Source organism: Poecile atricapillus, chromosome Z (genome assembly GCF_030490865.1).
Source record: "Poecile atricapillus isolate bPoeAtr1 chromosome Z, bPoeAtr1.hap1, whole genome shotgun sequence".
NCBI lineage: Eukaryota > Metazoa > Chordata > Aves > Passeriformes > Paridae > Poecile > Poecile atricapillus.
The window spans coordinates 77,915,577-77,930,383 of NC_081289.1; the positions used below are offsets into that span (position 1 = coordinate 77,915,577).

Genomic DNA, 14,807 nt, shown 5'->3' on the forward strand with positions numbered 1-14,807 from the left:
ATGCAAGACAGACTCAAGGAGGAAGTGCCCTAAGGAAGACAGTGTTGTGGAGAGAGGAGAAATCAGGTGTCTCACCTGTCCATGTAAAGACCAAAGGGTCACTGCAGGAGCCAAACAAATGGAGAAACTACGTCATTCTTCAGGCAAACACTGGGTCTCTGTTGTAAAAATGTGCCAATGTCCAAGGTTGTGGAGGGTGTTGTTCCTGAGGGTATGATGTTTGCCCAACAGTCCTTGTGCTATACTTCCCTCCAGGAGTACTAGCCTGCAGGATGGGGAGAAATAAAATAAAGCAAATAATCAAGTCTATAAGCCTGGACTTGGTGAATGTAGTGTGGATTCATATAAACTGCAATGCTAATACACCATTTATACAGCATCAGTATTTTTCACTGAAAAATTCTGCTAAGTAACAGAGAAGTCTGCATTTCACTACAATAGAGTAGGCATCTCAGTGGGATTTGGGGGGAAAATTTGGCTTGCAGCTGTGTACCTGCATGTGGGCATGTTTGGTCTGACAACCATTAATTTCACAGGTACGCTGTGTTACAGGACATCAGAACTTGCTCTTTCATTAAACCTGATACTGTAGCATCACATTTTGCCTTTTCCTATACCAATTGGAAAAGGAAAATGTTTCCATGCTAGAGTTAATGAAGACAAGCAGTGTAACACTTAGGAAGCCACTGAAATGGTACCAACTCATGCAAGTTAAAGATCTGTTTCATTGTTTCTATATTTTGTTTTCTGCTCTTTCTTCCTGCAGTTTCCTAAGTATAAGCTTTTAGAAGATCTAACTCTAAATTATAAAGTTGTGCCCAAGATACCTGTAAGCAATTTCCATAGTTTCTCTTGTTATTTTTGATATGTTTAAGAAAGAGGAGGAATCATTTGAAATAACTAGAAAACATCTCAGTTTTGCTGCATGAATGGCCTTTTATATAAGGGGGAGGGGAAAGGGGAGGAACAGCAGGAGCATGACCAGGTCCCTTTGGAGGTGTATGGTGGTGGTCTGATAGCCAATGACTGACCTTTAGCAGGGACACCTCCCCGGACAGCATGCGGGGGAGGAGGGACAATGAAGGAGTGGAGAGGAAGAAAGAAAAAAAAAGCCTCACCAAGAATTTTATAAAAGTTAGTGATTAGAAGGACAGGGTCTCTTTGCCTGCAAACACCTCACCAGAGGCTTGTAGCAGAAGAGACACTGCCCACAAACAAGTAAGTATTATAATTAAATTTCTCAACTGTAAAGCCGGTACATATATCAGCAGCTGAGACCTGGTATGTTTATTTACAGTGGGCTTGGAAAGATGTTTTTGGTTTTGTTTTAATTTTTTTGTTTCAGAAACAGCCTGTGAGAAATAAGCACTCAGCCATTCTGCAGTGGTCTTCTAAAGTGATCCATTTGCTGCTAACACTGGCTTTCTAACTTAGCTCAGAGTGAGTGAGTGAGTGAATCCTCTGCCTAAGGAGACTAGAACAATAATGTACCTGCATTGCTTTCTGTCGCTTTCTTTCATGTTTGTTTTTGCTTGCGGCGTACATAAATTTCTGTTTTGCAAGGAGGACAGAGAATGATTGAAGAAGACAGCTGGTCCTGACAGACATCAGTGCTGACAGAAGTGCAATTATGTGTATTTGTAGGGCAGTTTCTTCTGAAACAGTGCAATGGTGTGGATAAGATTATTTGGCAAAGGCATATAAGATCTGAAGTGCAGGAAAACAAAGCCTGTTCTTGCATCTGTAGGCTGTAACCTTTCAAGCTGTGAACAACGAGCTTCAGGAAATTGCTTGATCAACTCTAATCCTCTCTGAGTCTGTGATCCTTCATCACTTACTCAACTATCCTATGTGCTTACCCAAAACCATTTAGTCCATCTGAGACTGTCACCACTGCTTCCCCCAGCCTCCCCTGCTGGCAATACAAGACTTGAATTCTCATGCAAGTCTAGCAGCAATTTTTTATCTTCTCTGAGAAAAGTCCAGCCCTGAAAGAGAAGTAGCTTCTCCCTAATAACACTTGCTTCCAAGCAACCATTTGCCACCTCAGCCAAATCTAGCCATTCTGAGTGCTCTGCTCTGACTGCAGAGGACAGATCTCTGAACATAACCTCCTTTCATAGTTGCTAGGGAAATGAAAATGGGATACACTTGCTCAGGGCTTGAGTATAGCTCTGAGGCTAACATGGGAATCAGCACAGGGAACTTAAGATCTGCAGTTCCATCTGGGACAGGATGTTGAATCAAGGTCTCTAAACAGACCATGAGGATGGTAAAAAAACTCAGAGAGCAAAAAACAAGCAATCAACTTACAATCATATATACCCCAAAGGACCTATGGAGATGGTGACATTAGCATTGTCAATCAAAAACATCTGCCCCTTTTTCTAGGAGACAGAAATCTGAGTGTCTCTTTTTGTCCCATATTCTTGAGATTTTTTTAGAATGCAGAAATGAAACATTTTGCTAACCCAAAACTTTCATCTCAGTGCAAGGATGATCGGAGAAATGTTCTGTTCTTTCCTGAGAGCTCCTTCATATCTAGCAGAAGCACCACTTCCACCTTGACTCCTTAAAACAGGTACTCATGGAGAGCCATGGGGTAATTCAGGCTGAAAGGAACACAGGAAGTCTGTGGTCCAACCACCCCTTGCCCAAAGCAGCGTTAGACATGAGGCCAGACCGAGGTGCTCAGGGCCTTATTCAGGTGAGTCTTGGCAAGCTCCAAGGATGGAGACACTGCAGCCTTTTTTGTCAAATCTGTTACATTGCTTGGCTGTCCCAACAGTGAAAAAAAATTCTTCTTACCCAGTCTGAATCTCCTTAGTTTCATCTTGTGCCTGTTGTCTCTCACTGTCCCATCACAGCCGCTGTGAAAACCCTATCTCTGCCTCTTCGATCACACTCTGTAAGTAGTGAGGACAGCTGAGAGGTACCCCTGAAGCCATCACTTCTTGAGGCTGAACTAGACCCAGCTCTGCAGACTCGTCCTCACAGAGCAAGTGCTGCAGCCACTGATCTTCTTGGTGGTATCTGTTGAACTAACTCATTTCAGTATGTTTTTCCTGTACTGCAGGGGCCCAACACTGGAAGTAGTACCCAGATGTTAAATACAGAGTGCTGAGAAAAGGGGGATAATCCATTTCCTCCCCTAGCTTTCCAGGCCAGACCCCTGCTTATACAGGATGCTTGTGCCCTTGCTGCTGGCCCCTGTTCAGCTTGCTGCCTGACAGGGCCTTAGGCCATCCCCAAAGAGCTGTTCCCTCGTCCCACTCATCCAGGGGGAATGGCTGCCAGGGCTTTGAACCCCAGGCAGTGTCTGGGCATTTGTCTTAGCCAGACTGCACAGTGCTCCTGTTGGCCTCTTCCAACTCCCATGCCCAGGCTCCTCTGGATGACTGCTCATCAATCAGGTATATCAAGTAGTCCTGCCTACTGTGTGTCTTCTGCCACCTAGGCAAGAATGTACTCTGTCAGCAGGATGGGGCCAGGCTTGCCCAGCTGTTCATACCCATCTGTTTTCCCCATGCCCAAGGAACCAGACCTATTTAGAAATAGCTTTTTAACGGAGCTCCACAGAGAAGTGAGGTCAGTAACCACAGATAGCCACTGCAGTGAGAATATGAGGTGCCTAAGCCATTAAGTGTCTGCCTCCTCTAAGTATACAAGTGTAAAGAGGAGTAAATTCAGTCAGGCCAACACTGTGCCTACATGAGATAGGTTAAATTTTAAAATATTTTTCATTGTCCCTATGAGCTATATTTATTTGCTTATGTATTCAGCTGCTTCTTCTTCACACCCTGTTCTTTGGAAACAAATGTCTTGTATGCAGAGTTTGTATTGCTGACTCTCAAAGATAGTGTTGAAGGGCTGTGTTTACTAGTAATTGAATAGGAAAAAGCTATATATGTGGGATACAAACTGTAGCTTGAAATTTTGGTCCTTCACTTTTGGAACCAGTTTTATAAAAGCAGGAAATTAAGAGACCCAAGAGAAAAACTTAGAAGTTCTGATCCATTCTTTTTCCTTCTGCAAACTGGGACTCAGATGAGACTTTTTTAATGTAAGGTTAGAGTATGCTAGTCACATGAGGTTCTCGGAAAAAAAAGATGCCGATGATATACTGAAGTTTCTAAGATGTTTGGAAGTGAAATGTAACATTATTCCTTCTGCTATTCATCTTGTCTCTGCTCTTTGGTTCTCACTACTGATATTAACAGGATCAAGTGCTTGAGCTGCCATCATGCCCTTCTTTCTTTATGGTAGCTGAGAAAATATTGTAATATTTCAGTATTACAATATTTACTTTTATAACTGTGCAGTCCCCTATTCCCATATGCCCACCTCCTGCTGGCCACAGGCTAGGGGCTGAACAAAGAAATTTGTTTGCTTAAGGAGCTGTTGAAGCCTGAGAAACACTCCAGGTAGCTACAAAGCTGGAGGGATTGTGCAGTTTTATTCATTTGAGTTTTTTTTTAATTCTACTTTAAAAAAAAATTACGTAGGCAGATACTACATAGAGAATGTATTCTGTTCATACAGTTGGAAATCAGTGTAAAATCACTTGAGCTTGTGGCACTTAGCTCACAGCCTAAAATGGGTAAATAAAAATAAAGCTTCTTGAAACACCTTAGTGGTGGGACAACTCCCAATTATTGTTACTGAGATCACAATTCATTAGAAATTTTTTCTTCCTAGAAAAGTTGTCAATTTAAACAGATAAATAATATTAAGACAAATAGACTGTTCTTGGAAGACTGAAATAAGCTATGCAGCTCTGGCAGCCTGGGCACAACTGTTTTTCTCAGGACTTGATATGAGGTGACATTTTAAGAGGGCACATTAACGCTTCTATGGATGTGTGGGGAGCTTATTCTTTACAAGGTGGCTGTATGAAATGAAGTGTAGGGCTTTTCTACTTCTCTTCTGCCTGTTCCCCTGTTCAAAGCAGGACCTTGTAGCAGAGACACCCTTTCTTGAATGCAGACATGAAGATTCTCAGAAATTATGATTGTCATGAAAGAATCACAGAAAAATAAAATCCTAAATCAAGGGTGCTAGAACAGCCTGCAACTTTGAGCTGTTGTAAGGTTTACAATTGTTCTTTTGCCCTCATTTCTTCACCATTTCAGCTAGAAACACTTTTATTCATCACTCTAGCTCAGCAGAGTAGCTGGGAACCATACACCATGGTCTTAAAAGAGACTTTGGGCAAATCTCCACCTGCTCCTTCACACTCAATGAGATACTTGCATAGAAACTTAAACTAATTTGCTGTCTTCCAGTTCATCACTCTGAAACTATAATTTATTTTGTTTCAGTCTCACAGAATACTCACTTGGAACAGCATTATTCACTGAAAACTCATATTTCCATATTTTGAAAATTTGCCTTGCAGGCTGGTTTTGAGTGATGTCTCCTTGTTACCTTTAGGCAAACACTGGGAAAATGTAAGAGAGAGCAGACATTAATCTCATTGCTTATTGCATTGCTGGAAAGAAAGGGTACCCATCATAATATGACTGGAGCAACCATGTCTTGCAGTCCAGCCAGCTGGATTCAAGGTTACCCGGATACCTCCTGGTGCTGTAACACAGCTCCAAAATGCAACTCTAAAATCCCACACCTGATTTAAGCAATTCATTAGCTTTATCCTTGGACAAGATCATATTCTTGCCAGAGTACAATTTTCTAGTCTTCTCCATAGAGACTCTGAACTACTGGAGTGATTCATTATTGTTTTGCACTCCGACTTATTTAACAGTAGTGTGGTTTTAACTGAAGTTAAAATTAGATGCTCATCACCAAACCATCATTACAGTAATCATAATAACAAGCCAGTTTCTTAAGACATATCCAACACAGAAAGCAGGTGAGAGATAAGAAGAGCTGTAGGTGAACTTAAGCACCTATGCAGCATAAACCATAGATTTTCAAATTCTTCTGAGTGAGCTGAAAAGGTCAAGAGCTGGGAGTGATGATGGCACTGTGATCGCCACAGTAGAAGAATGGTTCCCAGAGTTCTGGGCACAGGTGGCATGCAGAGAGAGGGGTTCAGCTAAGCCTGTTTCACCAGGACCACAGCAAGAATGCATGTAAGCCCTCTGAAAAGCTGGGAAACTCTCCCTAATTTAACTAAGTCTTCATCCTGCACTCCTTCATCTTCCCTCTAAACCTAACATGACTCACTCTGTGGTAAGCTGCATGTGAAAAATTCCAGTCTCAGCTCACAAACAGGTAAAGTAGATATCTGGACACTGTATCTTACTGGTCTGTACTGGCAGACAATGACATTTGAATCTTGCATGATAACATTGCCAGTACCAAAGTATCCTCAGCTATAAACCAGGGACATGAATTTATAGCTGTTAACATATTCTGACAACATTGTTGCCAGAAGATTTTGGCACCATTTGTCATGCTCTGTACCCTATCATGAGTAGCAGACTCTATTGTTTCTCATCATTGTGCCCTTCACAGGAAGGATAAGACATGGATTCCCTGTCAACTTCCATGTCAGCATCTGTGTGCAGGGAAATAAGAAGTTGGACATGGCTGCCTACATATACAGGGAGAAATATTTTCTGGCCATTTCTGATGAAAGAAATTCTGATTAAAGAGTTCTCACTCTTCTCTTAGGCAGAGTTTGGGAATAGAAAATGCAAATGCTGTCCAGAGGCCTGCCCTTTTGGAGGGAAACATGATATTTTAGCTCTTTTATATTGTTTTTAATCAATTACCCTCTGGATTTACCCCCCACTGGTAAAAAAACATGCGTTGTTTTAGCTATCACATATGATAAACCAAAGGAAGATAGTTTTTCTGTTTCAGACTTAAAGTCATACACTCAGAAAAGTAACTTGGACTACTCAAATGATCAGAAAAAACTCTAATTTAATGCCATATAACCAAAAACTTTAATAAGACCAAGAATTTTGTCATATCAAGACAGAACCCAGATTTCAGGTGCTGGGTATTTGCAGCTGGTAAGCCTCTACCACAGCTAAAAAGATTGAAGTGAGGGGTGAATTCTCCTAAGGCCCCATATCTTCTGTAGAGGAAGCAATGAAAGCAGCCATAGGGAGGAGAATTACAAACCCAGGCAAAAGGTAGGGGATGGAAAGTCAACCAGACATAGCAGCAAATACTGCCAACAGATGCAGGAAATAGAAGAGGAGCAGTGTTAGGAAATGTGTAAAGGTAAGCAACGGAATAACTGGCATTCTACTGAGAGGAACCAAAAAGTCTGCAGAGACAGCAATTTGCTTACTTGTTACTTGGTGCATGTTTTTATGACAGACTGACCTTCTTTTATTTTCTGAGCAAATGCAGGTAAAATGCAGTCTTTCCCACTTTGGTTCTAGAAGGATGTGGTAGGATGTGTCTCCTGCATTTCTTTCTAGTTTTTCCAGACACACCAAGCCTAGAAGAACTCAAATTAATTTCTGGTCATATTGCCTGTGATAACATGGACCAGACAAGCACCAAGAGCCCTTCAGAGGAAACACCTGAGTAGTGCCATTGGTTCACAGTCTTCCCCAGAATTTCTTGTAATTACTTGTAACAGTAATTCTCTCCCACAGATAAGTCAACATGACCCACCAGTTCCCAGCGCTGTCTCCAGAGCAGAAGAAAGCTCTTGCAGACATTGCTCAGCGGATTGTGGCTTCAGGAAAGGGGATCCTAGCTGCAGATGAATCAGTGGGTGAGTTCTGGACATTAATCAGTTAGCAGTATGCAAGATGTTTTTTTCCTTTTAGTTTTGCTTCATATTTGAAATCACTGGAGTAGAAAACCACTTAGAAACTGTTGGCTGAGTAGAAAAAATTCAGCCAGGCAGTGCTGTAGCTGTAACAACAAAAGCTTACAAACTACAGGTTGAGAAGGGAAGCTCTGAACTGAAGACCCAATTCATTACCACTTATTGGGACCAGGAGGCCAGCCACGCCTAGAACCTCTCTGTCTGGCCCTTGTCCACCTCACTAGGTACCATGGGGAACAGGCTGCAGCGGATCAATGTGGAGAATACGGAGGAGAACCGCCGAGCATTTAGAGAGATCCTCTTTTCTTCGGACACTTCCATCAACCAGAGCATTGGGGGCGTGATCCTTTTCCATGAGACCCTCTATCAGAAAGACAGCAGTGGAAAGCCGTTCCCAGCACTCATCAAGGAAAAAGGCATTGTGGTGGGAATTAAGGTGAGCATCTGTAGGTACCAGGCTGGCATCATACTCCAAACCCCATTTCCAGACCAAATTATATTTAGGGCTGGTCTCTCCTGAAAAACTGTTCCTGCCACACCCCTGACCCTCCTCCCATTTTTGTAGTTGGTTTTAAAATTCCCTGCATAGCTTTTGTGCAACTAACTAGAGGCACATTTGCACAAGATGCTAGAACTTTTCATACACCAACTTCCACCTACTCACCATTCACTGCAAATAAATCTCTCCATGCAGTAATGTAAACCTGATCATTTCCACATCTGACAGAGTTCTTGAGCCATTCCCTGCAGGTATCTACATATACACTGCCCCTCCTCTTACCCAGTTCACTTCTTTTTCTTCCCTTTTGCTCCAACATTTCTTCCTTTGCACCCTGAGCATGTTAAGGTCCACACATTACTAACAGTTAGCCTTCAAAGGCAGACTAGACATGGGTAAGAAGGTAAGAATTAGACCAATTCCCACCTCTCTGTAACCCCTCCTGTTTTTCTGACATCCACAGCTGGATAAAGGCACAGCACCTCTAGCAGGAACAAATGGAGAAACCACCATACAAGGTAAGAAGAGATCTGAGGATCCTAAGCTAGGGCCCGAGCAGCAAAAGCTATAGGGTGACTCATCTGAGACATAGCCTTGGCTGGAGTTGTGGTACTTTCCAGAGCTCCGTGCTGAAGACCAGCTCTCAGTGAAGCATTGTTCTCCCTCTGCAGGGCTGGATGGGCTGGCTGAACGCTGTGCCCAGTACAAGAAAGATGGTGCTGACTTTGGCAAGTGGCGTGCAGTGCTGAAGATCACCAGCACAACACCCTCTCAACTTGCCATCCAGGAGAATGCCAATACATTGGCACGCTATGCCAGCATCTGCCAGCAGGTACCTCCCCTCCAGCAACTTTTTCTGAGATGCTTCTGCCCCTTCTTCCTGTTCCCTATGATAACACACTGGGTAGCTTGCAAGGAGAATTCCTGTGAGGATTTTGGGAAACACAAGGAGGAAGGGTAGCACAGCACAAAGGAGGACTACCAAAGTCAGGGCAAACAACAAGATTTTTCCTTCCATAACCCTAAAGAATCCCATCTTTCTCCTCCTAGCATGGCTTGGTGCCCATCGTGGAGCCAGAAATTCTGCCTGATGGAGACCATGATCTCCAGCGCTGTCAGTATGTCACTGAGAAGGTAAGAAGAGGTTCCTCCCTCTGTGCTCCTGCTCACAAATCAGCAGCTAAACTTTGTGTGCATTTTGTGCTCACAGATCTTAAAGAGATTTGACCAAAAATGTCCTTCATAACTGCATCACGAAAATTAGCTCCTCAGCACATAACAAACTAGTAGGAAATCCAGAAGTATTTTCCATGCTTTCAGATTTTCATTTCTGTGACAGAATAAGCATTCTCAATCTCAAAATGCTGTACCAGGACCAAACAAAATTACCTCAATTTCAGCAGGGACAAATCCCTTAAATATGGAGAGTTGTACCCTGGTCATCTCAAAAGCAGTGGGGTCTCCACAACTGCAACCCCAGAGATAATTATAATGAGAAAGCAAAATTCAGTTTGATCTTGCTACAGTACCAAAGAATAAAGCTGTCTTTTCACAGCAAGCTGAGGTGAAGATCTGAGCAGAGGTCTGTATTCAATCCTCCTGTTTTCAGGTTCTGGCTGCTGTCTACAAGGCTTTGAATGATCATCACGTGTACTTGGAGGGCACACTGCTGAAACCCAACATGGTGACGGCTGGGCATTCCTGCTCCAAGAAGTACACCCCTCAGGATGTAGCCATGGCAACTGTCACTACTCTCCTCCGCACGGTTCCTGCTGCTGTTCCTGGTGATTCCTGATTAATTACTATCTCTTCATTCCCAGTCTTTCTCCTACCTCTGACATGCCCTGCTCCTCTAGCAAGTAAGAGTCAGGGATTGAGGTGGCTGGAACACTCTTAAGTCTCAAAACCTCTTTCTTGCAGGAATCTGCTTCCTGTCTGGAGGTCAGAGTGAAGAGGAGGCTTCTCTCAACCTGAATGCCATGAATCAGTCCCCTCTGCCTAAGCCTTGGAAACTGACCTTTTCCTACGGGAGAGCACTGCAAGCTTCTGCCCTGGCTGCATGGTTAGGCAAAAATGAGAACAAGAAGGCTGCTCAAGAGGCCTTCCGCAAGCGGGCACAGGTACGAGGCTTTCCCCCAGCACAGAGAAGAGCTGCTCTCCAGGAAGGGACACATGTTGTCACCTTCCTAAGGCTGCTCTTGATCCCACCCCTCCTGGCTCCATGCTCACCAGAGGCCTTACTCTGTTATTTCTGCCTCACATGGTTACTCCTGCTGGTTGTTCTTTACACATCTGCCTGTTTGTTTCCCCCTCTTCCCCCCCCCCCCCCCCGCCTTTCTTTTTCAGATTAACAGTTTGGCTTGCAGGGGACAGTATGTCCTGTCTGGGAAGACTGACGCAGCTGCCACGCAGTCACTGTTCACTGCCAGCTATACCTACTGAAAGTATAGTAACCTTCCTTCCTCCTGTCTCTTCTCACACCATGGAAGATGTTCAGAAATGAAAGAAAAACACAGAAATCAAATTTCCCTTACCCTACACCAAACTGGAGATAGAATGGCTTAACTTCCTCTCCACCCTTCACTCCCACAATTTACCAAGGGGATATTCTTTTTCTCATTTGCACATTCCAAGGAAAGGGAATACTTTCCAAACAACAAACAACAGCTGCCAATGAATCGTGAACCTACCCTCCCTCAGTCTGAAACTCAGCCCCTGGAATAGCAGGCAGATTCAGTAGTTCCCTAGCAATTCAAATACCTACCCTTGCCCATTACCATATTTTGCAGCCACTATCCTGAATTATAAAACCTGACTGTGTATTCAATCATTGCAATTAAACAGTAATTGAAAACTAATCTCTGCCTCACAATTCTTTTTGTTTTGTGTAAACTTTACTGTATCTTTCACACATCTGTGGTTTTTGGTAGTCCTTGCAAAGATTAACACTAACAAAATGTTACAGCTGGTGAGCTTGGAAAACTCTGAGGATATCAAAGGGAAATAATCCAATAGTGACACAGCTGGAGACATTAATCCTGCTGACAGAAGTCTGGCAGACACTTAAACACTTAGGAGATGTACACAGCAAGCAGCGCTAGGGAATCAGGCTACAGATAAACAACAATACCTTCAGAAGCATGTCTCTGGAGACCAATTGTTGGTGAGATGAGGCTGCTACACGCTGTGTTAGGGTTGCACACGTTGAGTCATGGCTGTGCAAAACTGTCCTTACGAATCACCTTTACAGTGGCATTTTCCACAACAATTAACACAAAGCATACATGCAGGCATCTTGGCTAGCTTGTGTAGTTGAATAATGAGGCTGATGTTGCAGATCAACAGTTTTACCTTTGGCGTGTTGCTGTGTCCCTGTTAAACATGTAAGCTTTGTTAGCTAAAGCACAGTCAGATGGTTGTCATGAAAAAAAGTAATAAATGGCAAAAACAGCAGGCCCAAGGTTATGTAAGAATATCCTCCAGGATACACCAATCAACTTATGAGGCCTTGGAGCAGCCTCCTAAATATATGCCTAGCCCCAGATATTGCCAGGACCAGGCAACCCAGAGGACTCCACATCTTTTCAGGGTTTTCAGGGTCACCTCTCTCTCCTGGCTGCTCCTCCTGGCCACTGGCACTCACTGCTCCTGCCAAAAAATACAGGGAAAACAGGCAAAATCACTGCCCTGTAAACACCTTTTCATGGCCTCTGCATTAATAACCAGTGTGTCACACAGGCAATAAATAAACAGCCAAAATCCTTTATGTGGATCCAGTCATTGTATAATTAAGGCTTACATTTAGTCTCTCCCGACAATGCACAAAGAGCAAGTGATTTGCCACAAAACATTCCAGAGACTAATGCTAGTGTCAGGAATAACACCTCTTTCCTGCTTCAGCTGTGGTCCTCTGGTTCTCCACAGACCTGAGTTCAGTGAAACCTCTGCTCCTGATGAGCAGCATCCTATTGATCAAAGATCAATCTCAGAATCATTTGCATTATAAATGACCTTAATAGTTTTCAACCCATCCAGTTCCAAACTCCCTGCCACAGGCAGAGACAACTTCCACTGGACCAGGTTACTCTGAGCCTTGTCTAAACTTGGCCTTGAACATTTCCTGGGATGGGGCATTCCCAGCCTCTCTGGCCAACTTGTGTTAAGGTCTCACTGCCCTTACAGTAAAGAATTTTCCAAATATCTACTCTTCCCTTTCTTAGTAAAACCATCTGCCTTTGTCTGGTCACTATCAGTCTGTGTATAAAGTCTCTCTCCCTCTTTTTTATAAGCCACCCACCATCAGCACCAGAATTAGCAAAATTCTACCCTATTTGTGTATTTTAATAAACAAAGGAATTAATATTAATTGACTACAAGTTACCTTGTTTTCATAATAATTAGTATTCTGTTTGCAGTTGGGTAATAATCGTCTTGCTTCTCACGCTAATTAATCTCCCTGCTCAGTCATTCTTTTTAGTCAGTGGTTTCTTGAACTGGTGGCTGTGAGTCGATGGCCTTCATTTGCCCCTGCAGGAATCACCTTTTACCCTGCTGGAGCTGATTCAACACACCTGCTGCATCGGCTTTTTCAGTTAGCTCCTTGTCTTGGGGTTTCTGCCGAATGTCCTGTGGTCTGTAAATTCTGCATTATTTGTGTCCACTATCAGTGGTACATCCTCCTTCCAAAGCCTTGCTAACCTCCCCTAGGTCTGACATCCCTGAAGCCTGTGAAGACCTTAACCTTAACAAGGCAATTCTGCCAACAAGTAACTTGCCTTTCCAACACCTGGACATCACCTACAGCTTGTTGCCTGGTTAATTAAATCTCCCTTCCTGTCGATTAGGCCTGAAAGCACACAAAGACCAAATATCAAAGAACGCCTTTTCCTCAGGTAATTTTCGCACACTCAGCTTCCCAGCGAGGAGGCTGGCTTGAGGGGATGGACTGCATTTCCCACGAGGCTTTGCGGGAGCACAGCAGAAATGCGTCACCCGCAGTGGCCGCGGCAAGGCGCCCGGCTCGCCCCCGGCATGGCAGCGGTGCGGGTGGCGGCGTGGCGGAGGTCTGGGCTCTGCGCCGCGGGGCTCAGGGCGTTTTGGAGCGGCCGCAGGTACCCGCTGAGCACAGGATGGGGGGTGGCTTCTGGCCTTCTCCGCATGCTGGGCCTTCACTGGGCCGTGGCCTTCTGGGGGTCATTTAGCCCGACTGAACAAGTCCCTCAGGATTTGTCCAGGTGGCTTTGGGATGTCCTTAGGGAAGGAGACTCCACAGGTTCTCTGGGCAACCAGCGCCCACCGAGGTGCACTGCTGGCGGGCGGGTGCAGTGGTGCGGGGTTGGAGCCTTTAGAGCTGTTACTGCTTTTGTTAGGAGTGGGAAGAGAGAGATTTCATGGGAATGAAAAATAGTTCCTCTGTAACATTTGACGTGAAACCACATGTGTTGTTGCCTAGATTGTAGCATATGAGAAGGTAAAATTTTTAACTAAAAACTAGTGATGATTCTTTTTTTTACATGTGGGCTCCGATTTTCTTTTGTACTAGTGGTTATCTTGTTATGCTTTTTATTTACAGCAAGAAACTACAAAATGGAGCTGTAACAGAAAACAAGTAACTAATCTTGTTAAGATGCTGTTTTCACATAGACCAATGAATTAAGGTGGGGGGGTGATTGCTCTGCAGAGGCAACCTGTGTGGGGAGCAGCACGTGGGGAACACCTGTGCACTTCTGGATAACAGACCTGATGAGTCTATGGGAAGTGTGAACTGTCTGGATTGAGTCTGGTTTAAAACACCACGAATACAAAAATGCTCTGTCTCTGTCTTGAGTAGCTCAGAGGCTGAAAATGTTCCTGTTCTGGTGCCAGCAGAAAGGAGGAAAGAGAAGTGGAAGCAGACTGAGCAGTTCCTGAGAAGGAAGAGAGGAGTGAGCCCAGCCTGATCTGTCCCCCACCATGCAGCTGGAGTTACCTCCCCGCTGAGGACCTGCAGAGCTGCCTCGAGTCCCAGGTCAGGGAGGTCTTTGGGCCCTCTCTTCCTGAGGACTTGCACAGACTCCCCTGCAGGAGAACAGGCTGAAGCGTTGCCTGCTGGCCCGGCTGGCAGCAGAGCTGGGACATGCTGTCCCCAACTCCTAGTTGCACCGGATGTGCCGTGCTGGGGACGTGCTGGGTTTCTGTTCCACCCCCATGAAAGACAGGACCCAGACTGATGAACTCACAGCTGTAGAGCTGCCCCTGAACATGAAAATCATTTGGCAGCAGTGAGTCCCCCCGTGGAGCATTCCTGTGCCTGACTTGTGCTGCAGGCAGCAGCAGAGCCCTCTGGTTGGGGTGAGATCTGTGAATTTCACTAATAGAAGTTCATTGAAATCTTTTCACTTAGTAATGGTGAAGTCTCCAACAGCTCTATAAAATCGTCTGCTACTGAGACATCTTGTTGAATTCCCTAATGTCTTTTAAGGGCCATGTTTTTAAGTTCTTTAAGTGTTTTAAGTTCTAAGGGTGTTAGTTTTTCTTCCCATCTAAGATGCAGGTTTGCTTGTAATC

The 14,807-nt window shown here is 44.3% G+C and overlaps 1 protein-coding gene and 1 long non-coding RNA gene across 3 annotated transcripts; one reads left to right on the forward strand and one right to left on the reverse strand.

The window, feature by feature from the left end:
• The first annotated feature begins 1,059 nt into the window (after positions 1 to 1,059).
• ALDOB (aldolase, fructose-bisphosphate B) lies at positions 1,060 to 11,119 on the forward strand. 2 transcript variants are annotated; one of them, XM_058826068.1, is made up of 9 exons: positions 1,060 to 1,218; positions 7,584 to 7,705; positions 7,987 to 8,198; positions 8,725 to 8,779; positions 8,933 to 9,093; positions 9,312 to 9,395; positions 9,871 to 10,045; positions 10,182 to 10,381; positions 10,608 to 11,119. In XM_058826068.1, the coding sequence occupies exons 2-9, from the start codon at positions 7,594 to 7,596 to the stop codon at positions 10,701 to 10,703; spliced, it is 1,095 nt and encodes a 364-aa protein (XP_058682051.1). In that variant the 5' UTR covers positions 1,060 to 1,218; positions 7,584 to 7,593; the 3' UTR covers positions 10,704 to 11,119. The 2 variants fall into 2 exon arrangements, with proteins under 2 accessions (XP_058682051.1, XP_058682052.1); XM_058826069.1 differs by having other exon boundaries at positions 1,151 to 1,218; positions 7,568 to 7,705.
• Positions 10,828 to 12,774, reverse strand: LOC131572751 (uncharacterized). The gene is made up of 2 exons (XR_009276044.1): positions 12,643 to 12,774; positions 10,828 to 11,909 (listed from the first exon to the last, which is right to left on the reverse strand). It is a non-coding gene; the product is annotated as an uncharacterized LOC131572751 (long non-coding RNA).
• Between the last annotated feature and the right edge of the window lie 2,033 nt (positions 12,775 to 14,807).

Coding starts and splice junctions, on each gene's coding strand:
- ALDOB (XM_058826068.1), top strand. CDS start 7,594: ATGACCCACCAGTTCCCAGCGCTGTCTCCAGAGCAGAAGAAAGCTCTT. Junction 7,706..7,986: donor AGCTGCAGATGAATCAGTGG/GTGAGTTCTGGA, acceptor CCACCTCACTAG/GTACCATGGGGAACAGGCTG. Junction 10,382..10,607: donor CCTTCCGCAAGCGGGCACAG/GTACGAGGCTTT, acceptor TTTCTTTTTCAG/ATTAACAGTTTGGCTTGCAG.